The sequence below is a fragment of the Pholis gunnellus genome (genome assembly GCF_910591455.1).
Source record: "Pholis gunnellus genome assembly, chromosome: 14".
NCBI classification, from domain to species: domain Eukaryota; kingdom Metazoa; phylum Chordata; class Actinopteri; order Perciformes; family Pholidae; genus Pholis; species Pholis gunnellus.
In genome coordinates, this window is record NC_136541.1 from 8,157,046 (window position 1) to 8,172,332 (window position 15,287).

At 37.5% G+C, this 15,287-nt stretch overlaps 1 protein-coding gene across 1 annotated transcript; it reads left to right on the forward strand.

The window, feature by feature from the left end:
• Window positions 1-9,845: 9,845 nt before the first annotated feature.
• On the forward strand, window positions 9,846-14,579 carry LOC306706295 (retinal homeobox protein Rx2-like; the record flags this gene model as incomplete). The annotated part of the gene is made up of 3 exons (XM_079173308.1): window positions 9,846-10,128; window positions 13,477-13,733; window positions 14,142-14,579. 3 exons carry the CDS (start codon window positions 9,846-9,848, stop codon window positions 14,577-14,579), a joined length of 978 nt encoding a protein of 325 aa, XP_079029434.1.
• Between the last annotated feature and the right edge of the window lie 708 nt (window positions 14,580-15,287).

Consider the following 15,287-nt stretch of genomic DNA (forward strand, 5'->3'; position numbering starts at 1 on the left):
TCAAACAATTAATGACTATTGTAGCACAATACGGAATACAGAACATGATGTCCTGTCCAAAATGATCATTGTGCATTTTGTGGAGTATGCACACTTACCAAGGACATTAAATAACTAGTTATAATACCTACATGTCTTAGTGTTTGTCACTGGAAGCACATTGCGCGATAGACTGAGCTATATCATTGTACGGACAAAAGTGAGCATAATAAATGTACGATATTTCATACTGAATTGTTGAATGGAGTGGAAAGTGTAAAGAGAAAATATGACCTACATATCCATTAAGCAGGGATTAGCAAGTGCGATTAGTACTACTTTAAAAGTAGGCTCCCATTTCATGTTTGTCTAAGAACCACAGATATTAACACAGATAAACAAAACAAAAAAACTCCCATCTTTAGATAACTCCCAATGTGGACCAACTACACAGTGACATTGAGTTTACTTGATCTTAGAAACAAACAGAAACAAGTGGGTTTGCATTATCATGCTGTGATTCATAGTTAAACAGAAGCTGTCATATGTGTTTATAAGTAGATTATGCTGGCCACTGACGTCATATAACATCGAAATTTAGAGAAAACTATTTATTTCCATTAATATCAGCAACAATATCTCATCACATTAGATATTTGGACAGTGACATACTGCTTTCTACTGGGTCTATAGATTAAGCTGTTTTCTGTATATTTTAATGTGTGTGGGTGTGACTTAGGCAGTTTGAACTTGCTTGCTTGTGCGGCCATGACGCATGTGTGACATCAACGGATGTGAGACAGGCTTACAAGGTAGCTTTAGGTAGAGGTTTATTTCCTTGGGGCTCAAATTAGCCAGAGAAGCAGATTAGGCTCCGCGTGTAATAACTCGTCAGGGCTCGATTTCAAAAAGCCACCATTAAACACGTCTCTTAGCCAGTGTGCTTTAAAACAATAATTATTTAATCACCTTACATTCTCAACTAATGCTGATGTGTTAGTTATCTTTAATTAATTAAAAAGGCAAATTGTAAAGAAGTTAAAGTCTCATTATCCAATTTAAAGTGTGGTTTCTTCGTGACATGTCAGTCATTTCTTTGAATTCAAGTAGCATAGGGTGTTCAATAATTCATTTATAATTGTAGTTGAAGAGTATTCAAGCTATATTCTACATCTAGAGTATAAAGTAAAGAATATATATATATACATATTTAATATTTCACAAGTTTCACAGCCCTTTTTCATTTTTATCGAGAACTAAATAGTAAGGGGCTAGCTGTTAAAACAACAGATTACTTGAAATTATTTTAAGGATAAGCTACAAATCCTATTTTCGTTTTATGTACGCAAGAGACATTATCTAAGTGAGTGGCGTGATCACAGTTTCAGTAAATCTCACAATCATCCTCGTTTATAAATGACATGGCAGTGCCAGGGTATGGGGTTAAGGAGTGCAGCCCTGGCCAAGACATCAAGTAACTGTGGGTCTGTGTCAAGCTGCAGCGCTTGGTAAAGATAATCTTATTAAAAGAGTGTCAGGGCGTGAACAGACCACCCTGTACTAGAAACAGTTCAAACCTATTATTAATATGGACACTGCCTTATAGTACAGATGACATCACTGCAGGTACACTTATAGACGTGGGCTTTTAAAACAAACGACACAAGTTCAGTTTTTCCAGGTCAGGCGGTTAAGTCTGGATTGAATAATTAACAGCGTCTTTTCTGCTTTAGTTAAGTTAGCTAAACCCTACTGTCTTTAAACCCATTGTTTAATGAACTGTTTGAACTAAGTATGTATTTGTCTTTTATTAAGTAACCAGAAGAAAAACTTAACCATTACCCTAAACTAAATAATAAACCCAAACATAACCTCAACCAAAGTAATCTAACGTGACCTTAACATATGAAACACTGACCTAAAATGTAACCAAAGAGTGGTGCAAAGGCAAAGTCACAGATATGCTATGAATGTTCAAATTTTTGTTTTTTACAAAAACAAATGAAACCAGTGGAGCTTTCAAAAATCACAAAACAACAAACTGCATTGGTTTATGACACGCCTTGTGCCTTCATTAACTCTCTATGCTTTTATAGCAACTACAATTGTTTCGATCTGTTTTGCTTTTCCAAAGAAAAAAAGACATTTGGTCTTAATTTACAACATTTGACCTTTAATTTGATCACTTCCACTCGACCAATGAGTATAATAGGAGTTGTTTTTGCAAATCCAGGTCAGTGGATGGCAAGACCATGTTTTGTGGCTTATGGACTTCTATATTTCTCCATAGTCATAGTTCCCCCATCAGGCCAATCTGTTCTAAGTTGTGAAATGACTAAATACAAGGCCAAACTGTGTAATCCTTCGTAACTTTGTGAATAAAATAAAAATGAGGAGAGACTACATTCTTACAGATCCACACAAGGTCACATTGCTCTCGATGAGGTCAGTTAGAGTGCACTGCTTTCTTAACCAAATAAAATCAGTGCAATGTGACTTGTTGGTTGTTTTAACAAGATAATATTTCATAGAATGATCTAATGGACTCTGATCAGGCATGCCTGGTGTGTATTATTTTCCCTTGTTAACAACATTACTGTAATGTAGTAAAGCTGCTGCTGATAAGATAACACACTCCAAGGAAAGCTTTACTGAAAGCCACCTGCTTCTTTTTCTACCCTTTAACCTTTTAATACACTGTCCTTATGCTAGTACACACTGTTTGGGCTTAGATGTATCGGTCACAGGACCCGGAGTTACTGTGTGAGACACATTCAAATGTACAATAAAAAGATTGAAAAGATACAACTTTTGTGAAATAGAACATTTTAATTTCTCGGGTTTTAAGAAAGAGATATATTTTTAGAAATATCACTGTTTACTAATGAATGGGATTTTATAGTACATATAAATTGCACACTGCACAATTGGCTTCATAGTTTCGTGACGAGGACTTTGCTACAAAGAAGCCTGAGAGGGCTAGTCTAATAGTGACATTGGGAGCTAAATATTTGTTGACACTTAATATAACCACCATTTATTTGCACCAAAATGATCAATCGTATCCCAAGACGCTGTAATAATAACAATAATAATAGCAAGTTTTCTTTTTGTAAAAAGGTCTGTTTCATGGTCGGAAAGTTGAGGAAAATCCCATTACGCTCATGGCTCCTCGGAGATCCCTTCTCGATCCTCACTCCTCCTAAATAAGAGCTTTGGGATGGCCGTCAATATGGCGGAGCAGAACAACTTCGGGTTCAAGCGAGGATCAAGGAGGGAGGAAATTACAAATAAGAGACTTGGGATGTACCCAATGTGTGTTTATCAACTGCACTAATGAGCTCATATCAAACACCTGTGTGCACTTGTTGCCATGGTGATTGGAGCATTTGAGTGTTAGAGGCTAATTAAGAGGGGTTAGGCTATGCAGTGATTTTCAACAAAACTACCTGTCAGACCTCTGACCTTTATACCAAAACCATGAGTCCAATCAACAACATATGAGTATCATGAGAGAGATAAGACTCTGCCAAACGCGCTGATGTGGTTTTTATGTTTGTGGTGCTCTGTGAGCTACAGAGCAAAATACAAAACTGGTACCGTCTGCTTCCTTTGAGAAATGAGTGGTCAGATTTAACATGGAGTCTAATGGAGCAGTTGGTTGGAGTTCATGTCGCTCTACGGCTCTTTGAGCCAAATGTGTGAGTCTGTTGGATTCCACATTTCCAAGCTTTTTGGCCAAAAATGGTGTAAAGAGTAAAAATTGTGGGACTCGGCGCAATTTGTTTGTAAAAATCACAGAATACTTTTCATGCTCTGCTCCACTCTGACCGTGATGTCCTCACTCTAGCGCTGAACATTCCGTGCAATACACACCCATTATAAAATCTGAAACGGACCCAAAATGTTCCTGAAACTTAATTGTGACTTCATGAAAACTGTGCTAGCTATCAAAATGCCCATTTGGCTGAATAAAGTCCAGTGTTTTGTCTACGTTTTAAACTTTGACTCATTTTTCTACGTTAAAGTATGGCTATTCAATATGGGCCCAAATTTAAATGGGTTTTTTTGCTCTCTTCACGCCAAAATCTCATTCAAGTTTTTCGCGATTTTCAGGAAAACGGCTGGGCAAATCTCTGAGAAAAGTCATAGCACATGATTTCAGATCAGGCCGCACGTTTTGATGTATTTTTTGTACTTTTGCCCGGAAGAATATGATTATCATTAAGCCCGCAGGATTATAGTCAGTCAGTGTGCTTTGGCACCGGCAGTTTCACTGCCTTTGTGCCACAAAGCCACACTGAATTAAGTATTATACATTTTACCTGCTTGTGCTGTCTGTTACTTGACAGTCACATTAGATCACTTGTTCTGGTTGATGAAAATTAACAAAAATGTTTTACTTGTATCGCCATGGGAGAACTGAACTGACATCTTACAATTGCAAACAAAGTGAACTTTAACATATTTAATTCTGGTGGCGAATAAAGGTTGATAGTCAAAAAGTAAAAAAAATCTCCTTTTACTAACCAGCATGTCTATGAATGCACAATATGTGACAGTGTCGGCTCTTCCTTCACATTTCAGGTCAAGCTGATCACATGACCAGTCTCTCAGCTTTTTACCCTCCCTTTCCATCATCTTCCTGTCATCCCCTGCTGCTCACCATCCCCCTTTCCCCCTGTAAGCTGACACAGCGCCTTGAAACATTAGCAGCTTTCTTCCTAATAGGATCTTGTGGGCTTAAATTGTCATCTGATAAAACTAAGGAGCTTGATAGCTATGCAGCACCCTCTTAACCAATTTGTACTCAATTAGGATAATGGAGAAACAAGCAAAGAGGGACAGCTTTAATATATTAATGTGATAAAATGATTATCAATTTCCCTTGCCTACGACTTGGGTGGTATTAGAAGCGGTCTCATATATATATAAGCCATTAATGCAGTGGGCCAGAAAGTAAAGGATATCAGAAATATTTAAATTAGATCTAAGAATATTTTAAATGTTATCTGTGTGCAGTGGCTTAGTATGTACAAATGTCCAAATACAAATGTAAGAGCAGACATTTTGACTGATTGCATGTAGGTGTTTAGATTCATGGCCCTTGCATGCATTGTACATGCTGGCGCACTAAAACACTCATTCATATTAATTACAACCGTTTTGTTTGTGCTATGACATGTCAAAATGTTCACCAGATATATTCCCTGCAATTTAAAGAGGTACTCTAGTTTTAGTATTTAGTACTTCCACAAAGTGGGGTTGCAAGAAACAAATTACAAAAAGAATGGTCAAAAGCGAAGCAGCAGAGGCCTATTAGCCAACCTGTTTGTGCCTGGTATGAGTTAAGCTTCAAAAGCCTTGGATACTACATCTCCCACAATGCAACTTGAAAGCCTCTTTATATCAGGTTTCACCTGCCCACAACTTAACTCCCACACATGCCCATGTCCAGTTTTTAACGCAGGATTTCTGTTAAGAATTGATGCATACTTTTGCTTGATGTCTGTAAACTCTTTATTTGGAGTTCAGCCTTTTGATTTTCATTGACTTCAAAGAAACCCCAACAATGAAATGATTACCTCCTGATAATTCTGTTAAGATTTTTATGTTGGTCGAGATAATTAATGCGATACCTCAAACTTTTCTGACAGGGAAGAAATGTATTGAGTGGATACAAAATGTTCTTGACATCAACTGAATGTACAGAATCTCTAGCAATGAATCTTCTCAGTTGCATCACTAATCAATTGGACTAATTATCATCCTCTAAGTCCATAGACTGTCTTATGGAGACTGTCTTATGGTGTCAGCTTACTAAGGCAATTAATGCTGCTTTTAATGTCTTGATTTACTAGAATATTTAAAAATTCTGGTACAAAAAGATATGAAATGAAGGCACACAATAGAAAACCCAAAACTTACACTCATTTAAAAAAAAATGGCAATACCTTAATAATCAACGAATACAATTTTTGAATGACATTTTTTGTTTTCATGCATGTACTGAAAGTTAGAGAAAGGTGGGTCTGCAAGACATTATACACTGCTGACTTTCTTTAGTCACCATATTACAACAACATAAAGCAAGGCAAATCATTGCTAGAGGGGCATCTTTAGGTTTATTATTATATTTATCGCGTGGCAAATCTTGTCATTTACAGGCGAAAGTAATGTGCTTTGTAGTCTCTGCTTTTTAGCAAAACAACCTTGAGAGCCAAGCAAAGTTGCTGAGCCAAAGCCACTTAACACTAAGGTTGGGTACCGAAACCCGGTGCCAATATGGAACCGGTACCTATACGACCGATACCTACCGGACCGAAACGCAACGCAGATTTCGGTGCTTCTTTTCGGTGCCTGAGCCGATTGAAATAAATTTTTTTAACACTACTCTGATGACTCCGTCCTGGCAGCAGGTAACGATAGCTACCGTTTGTATAGCTACAGCAGCTAGCTAGCCATCAACCTTTTAACAGAGAAAATGCCGAAAGGTAAACGGTCAAAAGTGTGGCTGTTTTTATTTTGAAAGTCCGTTGCTCACTGGCAGCGGTGGAGGAATGGAGACTACTGGACATCGCTGTGGTAAAGTCAGCAGACACTCAGGTCTCCGTGGTCAACTCAGCAGACACTTAGATGTTAGTGACCTATACGCTGAAATTCACGGTAAACACATTCAAACGGCACAGATCGGGAGCGAGCGAAGGACTTTGAAAGTTAGCGGAAAGATTTAACGTGAGACAACATCCGGTTTCTTCAGAGGAACATCCGATTTTCAGAATAAGATGCCAACAAAGTATGAATTAAATTCACATTAAGTATAAAACATGCTACCTGCATCTCGTGAGTTAAAGGGAAAATACACCTACATTGTGCGTAAGTGTGTCTTTATTCTTTGATCGCTGGGTAACCATCATCACCTCTGAGTTACAGCATTATATTGATGAACAGTAGGGCTGCATTCACATGCTCTGTCATGAAGACGACACACATTTAGATGAAACGTGCTGAAACATTGTATTCCTGTTGCACAGCAGTGGAACGTTTCACATGAAGTCACACACTGAGCACAGATAGTGAAGAGATATAACTGCTACTGTGTAAAGGGAATACTGCTGTTAAAAAGAACCTTATTTGTTTAAAGTGTTTGCAAACCAAATGTTATTGCACTTTTGTTCATATAGCAGTACTTTTAAAATAAAAGTGCACAATACTCTACCTTTGAATTCATTATTGAACTTTGCCATAACAATGAGATTAATCGCAAAAATTCCACGCGATTAAAAATTGTAATCGTTGCCCAGCACTAATATGTATAGTATACTTTAAACAGTTAAATATATTGTTAAATTTGACTTGGCAATAAAAAAAGTATCGGTTCAGGCACCGTTTAGGCACCGGTATCGTTTTAAAAGTATCGTTTTAGCACCGGTATCGGAAAAAACCCAAACGATACCCATCCCTACTTAACACACACCATTCTGCTCATAGAAATCATTGGCAATACAGCCCTGTTAATAAAATCTAGTACAAGGAAAAACAACATGTATGCATGCATGTATGTATGTATGTGTCCGTTTGCATGTATGTATATGTATATAATAATATAATAAATCCTTGATAACTCTTCCTGAAACTCTTAAAAACTTGTCTGAATTCTGGGCAAGGGACTAACCCTAATGATAAAAGACATACAATTAGTTTGAATAAAGGCAAACTACCATTAAAAGGGTGTGAGTGTTCAACGAATAATAACATAATATAATAAAATAAATCAGTATGCTCTCATTGTGGCGTGGTTGATGCTTGATAATAGTACTATCTGCAGAAAATGTCCAGGTTGGATTTTTTTTGTCTAGCGTGCAAAGAACTCCTAAATATATCATCAGATAGGAAGAGTGAGGTCAGAGAAAATCTCGAAGTCTTTAGACTGATTAAGGATGGGATTGATCTCTGCAACACCTACTGTAGCTGCCCCAGCTTTGGCTGGGCCAGCTGGCAGAAGAGAAACTTGCAGGCTGTAGGATAAAACGTCCCCAATGTCCCCAACCCAATCCTACTGTGAACGATCAGAGGCTCAGCAACTAGATTATTCTTCAAAAAATGCAATGTTATTTGTTATGTATTTATTTGACACAATATGGTTGCATGTCACACAATTGAAAAAGGTTAAGGGGTGATAAGAACTGTGTTCAATATTAGTCTTGTCCACTATTTGCTTGTGTTTTCATCAATTAGGTCAAATAGAGGATTGTGTCTTTACATTGCATCTCGACAGCTGTACTATAAACTCATTGCTTTTTTGGCTAGGGTATGAAAAATGAAGCATCAGAAATCAGATGATAATTATTATTATTAAACTATTTATAGTAACTCATTCTAGTTCGACAAATTAGGAAACATTAGCTTTTATTTTCTTCCACAAAATAATATAATACAATCAAATTTGCTTTGAACACGTGATTCACGTCTGTTTTATTTAATTTCATTATTAAATGCTGCTCATAAAGAGTTAAGTGCCTACTTGAATACAACTATTTTTTGAATACAAGTCTTTACAGTGTGTACCCATTCAAGTTAAAAGTCCATCTCTGTGTCTTTTCTCCCTTACATTGTCTATAATGAAGGGATTAGCAAAAACTCAGTACGAGCCATTATCTTTCAGACAATAGATTTTTTGAAAGAAAGTCTTGTTGAGGCTTCATTAGCAATGGCCTCCCTCTGTGGTCTGAATGCAGGACACATTTGGAGCAATTACTTGACCAGAAAACAACTGTCAGTCATTCTTAAAGGGGAAGGATTCCAATTAATAAACCTCTTAAACCCTTTGGTTTTACTACCATTCCCCTGGAAGCTTTGGTGTCTTGTGTGGTTAAGGAGAGTTTTGTCAGGAGAGAAAGACATTACATGTGCTTGTTGCACAGGACTCCAACGGTAGGTCCTTTGCTCACTTGCGTGCAGGGGATTTCAAGGACTTAACTGGGAGTAACAAGTGCCTACAGTAGATATTGTTAGTGTCATTCGGCAACTTATGGACTACAGAGACACCATGTATATAGCGTAGCCTGTGGTAGGAACCTGAAAGAAGGTAAGATTACTTGATGTACTTATGTACTGTGCATTCTGTCAATTGTGTCTTTTGATGCATGTGTTTCCATAATGCTCATTGGAATTCAATAAAGTAAAATATTGTATAAGTGCAGCTTGCATTTGGTGCCTCTCATGATGTTCTCAAATGACGCTGGGTGGATTCCAAACTAAATTAACTGCATACTTATGTAACAACTTTTAAAATGCTGAGATATAAAATGTTAAAGTAAACAATGATGGGAATCAGACTTGAGAATTTGATTGTTTTTTCTAGACACTATAAGCTCAACGTATTCTTCATTTGTTCACTTTTGAATTCTTCCTACATCTTAGTTTTGTATGTGTGTTCTGAACAACACATGTGATTATTCATCATAATGGAAATTATACTAACACAGCATAGCTTAGTGAAGTTTCTTTTGGAGGAAAAAGCAAGATAGTCACACTCATTATTTAAAGTGATCTATCTTAATAATCAAAACAAGGGAACCTGCTTACTAATGCAGATATTACATTGGCATGACTAATGTCTAATGTTATGTCTTGTTTATTTTCTCTCATTCCCTTGCAGATAAAGATGTGAATTGGTTCGGCTTTTGTGTAAACAATATATTCAGTCTCCTTGAAGGATACGGCCCTCACGCTTCACATAAATCTGCTCTATTTCACGTGAAGCAGAACAATAGCTCTGTACAACAACTGCCCTGCTTTGTCACACTTGGTAGCATTTTGCTTTTTTCTGACAAAGAAGAGAAAAGGTGTCTCAAAAGGCTCGAATGCATTTGTCAATGGATACCCTGGGAATAGTGGACGATAGTTGCCTGGACAACTATGACTTGGCAAAAGGTGCTGGGTCAAGCGGTGGAGGCAGGGTCCACAGCATTGATGTTATACTGGGATTCACTAAAGACCAGGACCCTTTACTCCATTCGGAAGGGGATGATGACAGTAAAAAAAACAACGGAGAAACCGCACAGCACCCTGAGAAGCAGCTCCCCCTGGATCCCTATGGGCACCTTCCAGAACTGGGTGACAGCTCCCAACATTCTTCCTACCATGGTGAGTCCTTTCAGAAAAGAAACTATTAGGCACAGAAACTCTTTTAATACAGGACCATAATGGAGGTTTTATCTTAAGCTGTACAACAAGCGGAAGTAGAGCTGTAAGGTTGTCATCGTGTTATATGTCCGGTTTAAAACACTTTACTCCCACACAGTTTTTTTCCCAAAAGTATTTGACCAGTGACCTTCTATAAAAAAGTTCAAGTGTTACCTTTTATCAACTACTCTCATGATGAGTTATTTGGTTGTCTGAAAGGACAGTCATGCAAAGTATGTAAATATAACTAGCACTTAAACTTATACATTCAAAATAAGCAATAATGGTAGCAGTTTTGGTGAGTGGAAAAGGGGAAGCATAGTACTGAATTTTTTTGAATTTATATTTGTTCGCTTCATCTACAGAGATAGAACAATTCATTTTTCAGGGATGTAGTTTGATGCCGATCGGACTCTCACATTGCAGTACGACAACAGAAATACAAAGGCAGCTGAAATAATAGCAAACGTCTTTTAGTTCCCTAGTAATGTTTGTTTCCCACTCTCATGAGTGTCCCATGCTACTCTGCTGAATCCTCATTTTCCAATTAATCTTATGTTGCTTTAAAGTTAGAAAAACACATTTACAATATCTGACAATATCACTCTACCTGCTTATTCTAAAATGTAATTTAATCTATATGAAGGTTGTTCTGAGTTAAATAATTAAAACCAAGTCGCAATTTTTATGGCTTCAAAGTTACTGTATATCGAACATAACGGTTACAAGGCTTCATTTATTTTCATTTGTACAAGACTTTGTAACCGTTGGTAACTTTGAGATGTTGGGCAAATTTAAAATAATGTTCTGTGGATGGTGTTTCTGTTACAGCTACTTGTAGCTAAAAATCGTTTTAAAGCCTGGGACAGACATAACACTTCAGCTGCTGTATGCTTACATGATCTAAAGCAACATTGCTATACTTTTTGACATAATCTATGGACATGAAGCCATTTTTAAAAATCAATATAATCACTGCTGTAATGTATTGCTGTAGAATAATGGACATGATCAATCGCAACTCATATCCACTCTCAGTGGCCATGCATTAAGCTGGCCTGCAATTCATGTGTCTTGAGTACACCTGATAACTGCAGATTTTGTAATAACCCAGAGACACAATCATCATGTAGGGTGTAATAAAGAATGACTGTCTTAATATTGCCTGGTATATGGCATATTAACGTAGCTACAACCTACGAAAAAACGTACTGCTACTATTTAAGTGCTTCATACACCAAAGCAAGATTTTGTAAGACTTCTATATGGGTCTTGGGGCAAAATTTGCAAGAGTTTGATTTAGATCAATTTAGATATTCAGCTTATTTTTTTCCCACCACACTTGTGATGATCGAAATGATAATTTGCTCCATAAACATGGATAATATCGTAAACTACACACTTCTATTAGGGTGCTTTATACCTGTAACCTGTACATATGTAATTATGACAAATGCCAAGGCCACAGTGACTCATTTGCTTAAAGAGTTTCATGTTTAATCCAGAGTTCCCTATATTACGGTCAATAATGATACAATGGACTGTGATGATGTGGAAAACAAATATTTTCTTCCATTCAGCAGAAAGCACAAGGAAAGTAACTTTCAATTGGTATTAAAAGCCATCATACTGCTCTGTCTGTATTCATGGTGTACCCTTTAAAACATTCATGCTTTAAAGAATTCACAGACTAGCTGGAAAGCAAATTTTGCTCCATGGCATCATAATTTCAAGATCTGTTGACCATATTGCCTTAAAAGATTTGGAATGATTAACGAGCTTTGGTGCATCTCACTATTGGCTCACTTGCTCTAGTACATTCATGTTTTGGAAGACACAATCTGGACTATAACTGTTTACTCAACTTGTGCAGAAGCCATTAAGTCCCTTGTTAGATTAGAGGAGGCAGGGAATCATAGGTTTAACTGGTAGCATCTGTTACTATGATTACTGCGGGGGAAGAATTCAGTGAAAGACGTGATGTCATTTGGACTTGCCAAACCCCTGGTGTTTGCAAGCCCTCAACTGTATAAAGGTCATCAGTCATTAAGCTGTTTTATCATGAGGAGAAGAGTGAAGATTTCACTTTTTGATCAGGCTGCAGGTTAAAAAGTTTCATCTGTGTTGAAATTATCAACAATCACACATAAGTAGAGGTGTTTTCTTCTGGTGACATATTTTTGTAATGCTTGTAACTACATTTCTGGTTGAAACAAGACATGACATGGTGATAAGTAATGTGGGGAGTGAGGAGATTTGTCCATAAAAAATCCAGGCAAGGAAAGTTCTTTGAACTTTGTGAATCCCTATTATTTTGAGGTGTCAGTATGAATAATTGCTCACCGAGTTGTTTTTGGAAAACCAAAAGATGCTTTCAGGTGTCGCCACATTTTTTGCAATCAGAAGTGACACAAGAGGGTGGTACAACCAAATGCTGAATATCACATTTGTAGGCGTCCAAACGGCTACAGTTAACTTTCATGACCTGAAAACACCATGTGAAAGGGTTAAAGTTGAAAGACAAAACCGCAGACAACATCCAGACTGGACAAGGCTCTCAATCACAAGTTAACCACGCCCTAAACCATACCCTGCTTAATTGTCTATTTTACTCTAAATGGGATCATCTCTTACTAAATGCATATCATGTTGTATTGAAAAAGACTTAAAACTACTGATTGAGATCATCAACTTATGTTAACAATGTTTACTGAGAAAATAATTCAAGTGAGAAGTAGGGTCATTTTCATATAGACTTATAGACAATCAGACTTCTTTTTGCAACCAGAGGAGTCACCCCCTGATGGCCATTAGAAAGAATGCAAGTTTAAGGCACTTCCGCATTGGCTTAATTTGTCAGAGCTGTAGGTTGTGTCCTACTCTATCCTTGTGGCCTTGCCAACTTTTAGGACCTGCTTACTAGCTTGATACCAGTTATCACAAATAAACCGGGTAGAGCGGATCCCCCTACTTGGAAACAATGGATAAAGACAGAAGAGCTAATCTAGATAATAGAAAAACTGTCGCATTGTTTGAGATTGCAAGAAGCACAGATGGAAGAAAAGTGGGGGGACATGGACATTATCCAGGACCCAAAACAGTGATGAACACTACGGAAAGTACAGCTGATCTAGTGGATCGAACTCAGAGGATGCATAGACTAAAACCTCCCAAACATAAACCGTTTCCCTTTTTATTTTATTCGTATATTTGTTTGTTTAAAAAATGAATTAACGGATGTGTTAAAGGATATACTTTTTCTTGCATCTTATACATCATACTATATGTATCCTTTCATGTTCATTTTAGAATCTGACCTATTCTCCGGTGACAAGTGTGATGAAGAAATGAGTAACCTGCAGAAGGAAGTGGACGATGCTGAGGAGTCTCCAGAGGCCGTTACAGAGGAAGAGCACACTAAAAAAAAACACAGAAGAAACCGGACCACCTTCACCACCTATCAACTACACGAGCTGGAGCGAGCCTTCGAGAAGTCCCACTATCCGGACGTCTATAGCCGTGAGGAGTTGGCAATGAAGGTTAACTTGCCTGAAGTTCGTGTTCAGGTAGGGGCTATATGATATTCTAATGGTATGAGGTGTTGGTACAAAGTCATGGTATTGGTATTGGTTATATGGTTACTGAGCAGAAAATGGCAGCTTAAAGTTATGGACAATTAGCCCTCAAATGCAGAATAATTTATAATTCAACAGAACACAATTTATTAAACATTTTATCATAATTGTTTTCCATACTTTATGCTGCACCCAGCCGTAAAAACAGTCTGTACAGTTTTGGGACAAATAAGGTTTAATCTGGAACACTTCTCATAAAACCACTTTTCCAAAATTAGTTTGACTAAGTTTATCTAAATGTTACTTATATGTATATAAATATTTTTATGATGAATGATTTTTGCTATTATGTCCCCATGCCTCACTGCACCAATTCTTAATTAATTTATCTGTATTCAGGTGTGGTTCCAGAACCGAAGGGCCAAGTGGAGACGTCAAGAGAAGATGGACACTAGCACCATGAAGCTCCATGATTCCCCCATGTTATCGTTCAACCGTCCTCCGATGCCTCCTAACATGGGGCCAGGGGCCACCACTATGCCCCTTGATCCCTGGCTGACCTCGCCCATCTCCAGTGCTACACCTATGCATACCATTCCAGGGTACATGGGTTCACCGCAGGGCCTGCAGCCTGCCTATCCAAGCCATGGCTATCTCAACACCCCGCCTGGCATGGTCCAAGGTATGCAGCCAATGGGCCCTCCTTCCTACCAGTGCCCACCCAGCTTCAACGATAAATACCCGATGGAGGATGACAGGAGTTCGAGCATTGCAGCACTCAGGATGAAGGCCAAAGAGCACATTCAGTCAATGGATAAAACCTGGCAGCACATGTGATCTGATGAGCCACCGGGGAGGGATTTTTGAGCTGCTCCCATGAATGTTTACAAACTGCTCTTCCACTGTTTGTTTCATGTACCCATAACGAGGACACGTGACATTTGATGGCTGACGCTTGAAAATAAACTTCATGTGATAAAAAAAAAAGATCACTTTAAATGTTTTAGCCCTCAGGAAAGAATTATCAAATCTCTGAGGGGCATTTATTTTGGTTTTGGAATAGACTCTTATTTAGAGAAAATCCTCAAGATGAATGTGTTAAACACTTTTGTGTCAACGTTAAGACCCATAAGATTTGACAGAACTAGCTCATTTCAAAAAGCTTGTTTTTGTTGCTAAAAAGGTAAGTTTCTACACATTTTACAATTCTAATGTGTTGATAACATGTCCTGCATTAGCTCTTAACTGTTCTAACCATGTTTATCAAACTAATTTATCAATAAAAAGTTATGAAAATATTGTTGTGACAGATATGTCACATCAGGCTTTTAAACTTATAAAGTCTCAGAAAAACCAATGTGACATATTTGTCACAATAAGTAAAATAGTAATGAGCTGCTCAATTGATTTTGCTGTTTCAATAATTTTTTTGTTGAAATACGTTCCGTTGTTGAATTTAAAAGACATTTAAACAAATGTAAACATAAAATAATGTCAAATTGATTCAATTATTAGTAACATGTATTATGAAAGAATTTTTGCATA